Source organism: Dama dama, chromosome 28 (assembly GCF_033118175.1).
Source record: "Dama dama isolate Ldn47 chromosome 28, ASM3311817v1, whole genome shotgun sequence".
NCBI lineage: Eukaryota > Metazoa > Chordata > Mammalia > Artiodactyla > Cervidae > Dama > Dama dama.
This window is the reverse complement of record NC_083708.1, coordinates 40,729,130-40,737,941: the sequence shown is the minus strand read 5'-3', so window position 1 is coordinate 40,737,941 and position 8,812 is coordinate 40,729,130. Positions and strand designations below refer to the sequence as shown.

General features: G+C 37.1%; 1 protein-coding gene across 3 annotated transcripts in view; it reads left to right on the top strand.

Annotated features, from left to right (window-relative positions):
• Nucleotides 1-5,622: 5,622 nt before the first annotated feature.
• The window catches only part of AFG1L (AFG1 like ATPase), a 189,629-nt gene continuing 186,439 nt past the window's right edge, over nt 5,623-8,812 (top strand). Inside the window, exon 1 of one of the 3 annotated variants that reach the window (XM_061131463.1) lies at nt 5,623-5,848. In XM_061131463.1, the coding sequence (XP_060987446.1) occupies nt 5,713-5,848 (136 nt within the window). In that variant the 5' untranslated portion in view covers nt 5,623-5,712. The remainder of the gene's footprint in view (nt 5,849-8,812) is intronic. The other 2 variants (XM_061131464.1, XM_061131462.1) reach the window with 2 other exon arrangements.

Genomic DNA, 8,812 nt, shown 5'->3' with positions numbered 1-8,812 from the left:
GCATGATTTACACATCACCATTCTGATATGTTTTTGTATTAGAAATATTTCTCATTTAGAAATTTATATTTTACATAAACGTGTCTGACTTGAAGACAGCACTATGAGCAAATCATATTCTATTAAGTCAGGGTTTGGTAGAGGACATGGGCAAAATCCTTAGTAGATGAGCAACCCTAGAAAAGTTACTTTGCCTGCCTGTGCCTCTGTTTCTTCATGTATAAAATGGGGACAACAATGGTGTCTACCTTACCAGGTGGTAATGAGCATTGAGAATTAATATTTGTAAAGCACTGAGAACAGCACCAGACATGTGGTAAGCCCTGAAATGCCTAGAATCTGTGAAGGAGATTGGAAATGACCTTATCTAGGAAGAAAGAATGTGCTTGGAAAATCATAGGAAGAAGCCTTGAAGCTATGATTAGAAATGACTGGAGGTGTATGGCTAGGTCTGTGAGCAGATGATATTCAATCAATGTTGTAACTAAATGAATCAAGTACTCAAAAGCTTGATCCTCTTGACCAGAAAGCTAAGCTTAAATCTACTGACAGAATGTTTCAAAGCCTTGATTTATTTACTGTCATTTTAGATTCAAAACATTAGGTTTTCATAGGCATTTCTGTCTAAGGTAATGTCAGTTAATTAGGTCCCAAGTAAAACATCTGTCATGGGAGATTTACATTACCATAGCCTGCATACGCGAAAGTCAAAAATTTCAAAATATCGTTAGTTCCAGAGTATATTTTTGAAAAACCAGCTTGAATACTGCCTTGTGGATAACAAGGTTAAATAAAGGTTCTAATAAGACAAACAACGACAATTTAAATAAATCAGATGTTTTTGTCGAAGATTACTCTGTGATTTTCTCCAATTATTCATGACATTTCACCCATTCATATTGTGATCTGCTTTAATAGTGGAAGGAAAAAAAAAACCTTGTCTCCTTGTTTATTCTTTGTTCTCAAGGAGATAAGCTGTTTATAAAGATACGTTATTTGTTATTTAAATCACTTTTACTGAAGTTGTTTATTTCCTTGTTTCAGTTTCTAAAAATATTGCAACAATTGTAATGCTTCTTAGAGATGTCTATTCAATTCAGAGTGATTTGTACTGAAATTCTTTGCTAAATGGGCACAGGTGCTATGTGTATAACATGCTAGAGTGAGTCAAAACTAATAAGTGCTAAACAACAATAAAAAAGACAATGGGAGTATACTTGTATTAATTTTCAAAATCTGTGATTAAAAACATTTTAGACCTAACATCTCAGATATTTGTAAATGTCAAACTCTATACTTGCCATTTTATAACTATTTAATAATAGTAATAATATAATAATAACTTAGATAACATCAAAACTATAAGCAGAAAAATTGTGTAATTTAAGTCCAGAAATCTGTTTCTTAGAAAATGCCCTTTAATCATTTTTCAGACTTTCAAGGTTGCTATTATATAAAAGTAATTAAATAAAAAGATAATTTACCTGGTATTAAAGTATCAAATTAAAGCTGAAAAACAGTACCTATAAACAGAATTATATTTTAAAAAAATTGTTGAACAGCAAACACAGGAAGTCATATCTCTTGTTTCTCTCTTTGCTATGCATAAAATCATTTCCAGGATAAATTTTAGTAATTTAATACTATAAAACTACATAGTAGTATAGCATGCAACTCTAAAATACATGTCTTACATATCAGTCTATAAACTCAAACTATGGCTTGTCTTGAGTAATCAACAGGATTGATATGTGAAATAAAGTCAAGTGGATTTGATATTTTAAGGGACAGTTGATCATTTCCAAGAACAAAAGCTTCAAAATCCAGCTGGGTTGATTTGGACTAAAGAATGAAGCCTGGTATCATGAATTATAGTATGTATTCCTGCTGAGTAAGCCCTGGATATGGCAAACTCAGATCTGTGGATGCACATCACTCCCTTTGAAGTTGATGAGAATTACTTGGCCTAAGTGAGACACATGCTGGGAAAATTGGGCCCTTATGTGTATAGACATTAGCGGTCTCATGATCCTTTCCTCATCTGGTGCCTTAGTTTCTCTAGTCTTGGTTTTGGCAGAAGACACCCTTCCTGAGTTAGATATGTCCCATGACCAAAAGGTATTCAAGTTTTATCATCTAGAGAGTCTAGCTTGAGAAATTCTCTATTATCAGTAAAGTTGGGTAATTATTTATCCAAGTAATCTTCCCAAGATGTCCATTTCAAAATAAAACACCAGCTGATTCCTTTGAAGTCTAGGTCAAATCATGGCTAATTTTGAGTGCAGTCACCTGGTGTAAGAACTAACACTTATAAACAAATGAGTTCGTATAGCTTTATGATTGCACTTTGAGTCTTGATGAATAGCTGCAATTTAATTTTAGTTCCTCTGAAAAAACAATCTATATCTATAGAACTGAAAAACACTGAGTCTATTTGATTGTCTGGATATGCATTGCATCAAATTTAACTAACCAGACAACAAAACTAGATTGATTATGACCATCACTATGTGACAATCAAAATTCTTATAGCTTAGTATAGTTTTTGCCTATATATAGGTCTTATTTAAAGACCATTTGAGGAACTAACTAAATAAATAAGTTTTCAGTCTCTTTTACTGTTCAGTTAATTTCAAGAAGGAGCGGTGTCTGTGTTATCTTGGATAAATTATTCTCTCTTAGGATCATTGAGTCTCAATATGTAAAATTCAGTTCAGTTCAGTTACTCAATAGTGTCTGACTTTTTGCGACCCCATGGACTGCAGCATGCCAGGCTTCCCTGTCCATCACCAACTCCCAGAGCTTACTCAAACTCACGTCCATTTTGGGAATATGTAAAATTGCTGGGTTAAAATCAGATCTTTAAGATACCTTTAAGATTTAGAAGTTACCTGGTTTCCCTGGTGACTCAGATGGTAAAGAATCTGCCTGCAATGCAGAAGACCCAGGTTTGATTCCTGAGTCAGGAAGATCCCTGGAGGAGGAAATGGCAACCCATTCCAGTACTCTTGCCTGGAGAATTCCATGGACGGGCTATAGGCGACATATAATCCATGGGGTTGCAAAGAGTTGGACGCGACTGAGCGACTAACACACACACAAGATTTAAAAAGAACTTTTCTCATAAGTCTGGATATCCATATACATGGCATTTTTTTGATTTTGTAATGATAAATACTGAATACATATGCAGTATTAAACCTGGAACATTCTTCGAATTGCCCTGGAAATATTCAATTACTAGTTTTCATGATTCTTTTTTTAAAATTGAAGTATGGTTGAACAAATATGTTAGTTTTTGGTATACAGCAAAATGATTCAGTTACACACATATACATATATATTCTTTTCCATTATGGTTTATTACAGGATATTGAATATAGTTCTCTGTGCTACACGGTAGGACTTGTTTATATAATGTATATATAGTAGTTTGTATCTGCTAATCCCAGTAGTTTTTTTTCTAATTAAAAAAGTATCAGAACACACTTAGGAAATAAAGTTGGGGATAGGGAGTAGGAAGATGAGATCAGTTTTCCAGTTTTTTTGAAAATAATATATATGGAGATTCATGAAAACAAATGAGATACTTAAATCACAGGGCTTCATTCATTCAATATGAGAAGACAGTAAGGTAGGTAGGAACCAGATCTTGATTTTTTAAAGATATATAATAAATTGTATTTACTTCCATAGACTTTAGGGAGGCATTACAAGTTTAGAATCTGTGATGGAATGTAGTCAGATAGGTCATATTTTTCGGTTTTTGTTTATTTTTAAAAAATTATTGATTTATTTGACTGAGCCAGGTCTTAGTTGCAGTATGTGGGATCTAGTTCCCTGACCAGGGATGGAACCTAGGCCCCTTGTATTGGGAGTGTGGAGTCTTAGCCACTGGAACACCAAGGAAGTCCCTGGGATTGATGTTTTAATAAAATAGTTTACAAAGGCTACTTAAGTATCATAATAAATTCTCTTGAATACAAAAAAATGTAATTTATTTCTAAGTTACCTTATATTTGTACACAATAAAGTTCATTTGCCATGTTTCTGTCCACTTGTTTAGTCATGTGAAAATTTCCTGCAAGTCTTCCTAGAAGTTTGGCATTAAACTATATGTGAGTTCTTATTTCACTTCCATAATTATTAAACTTGGAATCTTTAATAAGAGGTAATTTCATTATCCAAGACAAGCAGTAGTTTTCCAAGAGCAAACAAAATGATACTCAGACACTCTCTGAAAGTCTTGAGTGTGATAAATGTGTAAGTCAAGGAAGAAATAGTCCAATTTTTTTCAAAAGGTCTTTCACAAAGTGTCACACCCAAAATTAGTGATATTAAATGAAACAAACATGCAGGAATAGTTTGTCCTTTCAGATGTAATTAAAGATAGAAAAAAAATAATTTGACAACATATTTTGGAAGACAATCAAAATAATTTTTCCATAAATGATTTGACAGAGAAGTCTCCAAAATATTATACCATGCTACATGCTCTCTTTTTCCTGTTTCTTTGGAATCTTCTATTGTAGAAGATTTTGTCAGAACTCTTCACTATGACTGGCCCCTCTTGGGTGGCCCTGCAGGGCCTGGCTCATGGCTGCATTGAGTTAGTCAAGTCCCTTCACCACCACAAGGCTGTGATGGGTGAGGAGGTCTATTGTAGACCAACAACCTAACTTTCTGGAACTCTTTCTAGTGTAGTTTGAAACCTGGCTTTCTCCTTCCTGTAATCCGTGTTTTCTTTCCTGCCTTAACTCACTCTATTCCTTGTTCTTGGAAGGTCTTCATTTCCTGTTGAAAGTAAAGCTTCTAGAAGGCCTTCCCGATTTCCCAGCCAAAGTGTTCTTTCATTGATTCCACAACACGTGGTTAAACCTTTTGTTTTGTCTTTATCCCTCCTACCCGATTGACTAACTCTTCAGGTCAGCAGTTTGTATTCCCAATGTATTTAGCATAGTGACTCAAAACAGTTTTGATTTTGAAAATCAAATTAATCAAAAATTAATCACTTAGAAATTCTTCTTTAGATGTACTGTCCCACGGCCACTCTATGCACTCATTCATTTTGGGCCATTGGCTTTCCCATGTTACATACATTGCCCCATGTTCTTTAAAAACATTTGAGTGTACGCCACATCAAAAATAATTTATGGCATTAAAATACAGAAAGCAAAAGTGGTAGGAGCACATTTCAGATACTCTGCTGAAGATGAGCTGGATGCTGGAGGCAAATAAATTGGGGCTACCATTTATGGAAGGTAGCATCAATATTTCGTTAAAATATGAGCCAGTGGATCACCTGCACTTTAGGTTTTGGAATCTCGGTCAGGTTCTCTAACCTAAAAGGCTCGGGGATGGCTGTTTGAATACAAGCTATAATCACGTTCTAACTCCTTGAAAGGGTTTTGGAATCCTCTGCTGCAGCCTCTGGGTGGACAATTGTCCCTCTCACCAGGCTTGAGCTGCCCACCCCGCCCTCGGTGCCGCCGCACTGCATGCTGGGAGTCGTAGTCCAGATTTGCTCTGTCAGGAAGGATCCAAAGGGCATCGGAGGCCAGCCCGCCCCTTCGCTACTAGAGGTCGAGTTCTTCCGCTGCTCATTCTCTCGGGCGGAGCCTTCCGTGAACCCGGCTACGTTTGTCTGTGCCACCGTCTCTTTTCTGGGTTTCAATAAAGTTTTCCTCTTCCTCCCCTGGTACGGAGCTCAAGATGGCGGCCTCATGGTCGCCCTTGGTTACCCTGCGCTTAACGCAGAGCCGGCTGAGAGGGAGATGTGTTGGGTGCAGGGCTTGGGCCGCTGCTCTCACCCCTTCGGCCATCGCCCCTGGAAACCCTCTTTGTAAAGGTTAGTGACTGTGTCTGGAGTAAGCCGGGCCCACTGCTTATGACCCAGGAAGCCTCGGGGCAGTCAACCCTCCTCGAGCTCCATATACTGCCGCTTTGGTTGACAGTTTTCGAGGTTTCCTCCAGAGGGATTGCCCCCTCTCGTGCTCTCCTATTATTGCCTGCTCCAGGAAGAGCCCTAAGCACTGAGGGAGGTGGCCCAGGATGACTTTTCATTTGAGGGTCAGGGGTCGACTCAGGGTTTGTTGTCCTCCGGACCCTGGCTGTTAGAGTTGAGACTTTGTAAGCCCAGGTGTGGGAGTACCTGGCTTGAAGGGATTCAAGTGGGGGCTTGAGGTCTGGGAACTCTTCCAACCTGCTCAGTCTCAGTCCCAAGGTCTCCAGGCTGGCATCCCGGGACTGTAATGAAAAGCCAAGCCTCTGACACCTGCAGGCTCCGCGAGCTCTCTGGATTACCGGGAATGCAAGTGTACAAGCATTCTCAGATTGAGGGATCGAGTTCTCGTGTACTTTTAAAGTTGCTAGAGGCTTCAGCGAAGTGTATTTTGTCACCAGGCTTGCACCATTCATTCATTCGAATTGTTATGTGTTCGTGAATGAATGAACCTGTATTTTAAGTAAGCAAGCCCACCACAGGAGTGCTAATTTTCCTGCTCTGTTCATATACTTCCACTAAATTGCAGGTTACTCAAAGGCAAGGACCAGATGTCAGTTTCCTCAGAACTTAGCACAATGTTTGGTGCCTTATATATATATATATATATTTTTTTTTGAGTGATGTTATACTTATTGCTCCCTCATCCACATAACTTAAAAAAAAAAAAAAAAAATATCTCCAGGCCACTCTTGCCATAGATCTCAATAAATTGTTTCTCATTGGCTAATTTACCTAAAACTCTATCAGTCTTTGATTATTATCAACAATAGAATTGAAATTAATACTGGAACTGTGATTAAGTCCCTTTAGGTTTTATTGTAAAGTTTAGCATAATGCACTTCCTGTATTGGAGGAGATGGCAGCCCACTCCAGTATTCTTGCCTGGAGAATCCTATGGACAGAGCAACCTGGCAGACTACAGCCCATAGGGTGTAGTGGCTTAGCACACTTACTATATAATGGAATATTTTGGTAGCATGAGGTTTTTTCGATCATAATATAAACTTAGAAATTTTTTTTTTTTTGCAGAATAGACACTAGAAGTAAACAATACAAAATTCAAAAGGTACAAAAAGGAATTTGGTAAAATGTTGACTTTCTTCCACCCCTGTCCCACAGCCACTTAGTTTTTCTTCCCAAAAGCAACTACTGATACTTGTTTCTTATGTATTCTTCCAGAGACATTCTCTGTGTGTATATATATATCTGTGTGTGTGTGTGTACATATATATACACATATATATTTATAAATATCTGTGGTAAAGAAAAATAGAAGTGGTAATGTACTGTACATACTTTTCTGGCTTTTTTTTTTTCTCATGTATTGATACTATATCTTGGCAGTCATTCCACATCAATACGTGTAGAACTGCCTCACATTTTAAATGGTTAAAATAGAATTTCATTCTATGCATGTACCATAATTTATGAAAATTAGGATTTAAGGAACATCATAATAACATGAAACTTACCTGATGTTTGTTCGGGGTCATACAGTATGCTTTCTACATACCTTACCTTATTTAATTCTCATTATCCTTATTTTGGGGATGAGAAAACCAAGGTTGTAAAAGTTATATGGCTAGTTAAGTGGCAGAACTTGTGGATTCAAGTAAAAACTGTATTTGGACTTACATCTGAACCTAAGGCCAATGCTATTAACCTGAACTCATACTGTCTCCTATACTCAAGATTTAGTCAGTTTTGAATGTGGACATTTGATGAAAATACAGTTAGGGTAGAAGTCAATTTAACTGTAACTAAAATTGCTCCCTCCCCTTCTTTAAGTAAAAGAAAAAATTTAAGTTAAATGTTATTCAGTATCTGGAGTCTGATTTAAGTTTGTTTTCTATCCTTTTCTTGATTTTTTTTTTTTGGTGGGGTTATTTACTGTTTACATTTATATTTTAAAATTTTATATTTTATATTGGAATATAGTTGACTAACAACATTGTATTTCAGGTATAAAGTGATTCAGTTGCACGTATACATATATTCATTCTTTTTCAGATTCTTTTCCCATATAAGTTATTACAGAATATTGAGTAGAGTTTCCTGTGCTATTTATGTAAAGTTGCTGTTATCTCTATTTTGTAGATAAACAGTCTGACCACTCTAGTGGTATATGAACCCAGGCATTTTTGCTCTAGAAGCACAAACTTAACCACTATGTTTTACTAGCTGTTTACCAAGATGATGGACATTAACACCATCATAACCTAGGCTCATCTGAAGTCTTGTAGAACTACACAAAAGAAAGCAGCTTTGCTTGGAAACGGAAGGGCTTTTAAGCAAAAGTGTAGAAGTGACTTGTGACTGGCACTTATTGGTGTACGTATAGTCCCTCAGGGGGAGTAGGTAGAGATGAAGCTTGGCAGGTGGGCCAGATTCTGGTTAGAAAAGTCCTATGTAGTATGCAAACATGTGGGCTCAGGGTGATTTTGTTGAATATTTCTTGAGAAGTGATCAGGTCCACTTTAGCATAATTACCTTGGGGCCACCTGAAAAACAGATCAGGAATGCCTGGATGGGGGAATATTGGAAGCATGGTGATTATCTAGGAGAGTGACTTAGGGCCTGAATTACTGGTAAAAATGGTAAAAATGGAGAGCAGGGCAGCAAAGGAGGGAGTTCAGAGATACTGTTTTGGTAAAATCAAGCGGCTCTCGGGGAGACAAGGAAAGAACAGAGTTAAGGTCAATTTGGGCTTCCTAGTTTGGGCAACTTAATGGCATCATATTCTATCTATCAAAGAAAACTAAACAAACAAAAAGTAAGGCCAGAGGTATTTTAGGGGAGGTTCCATTT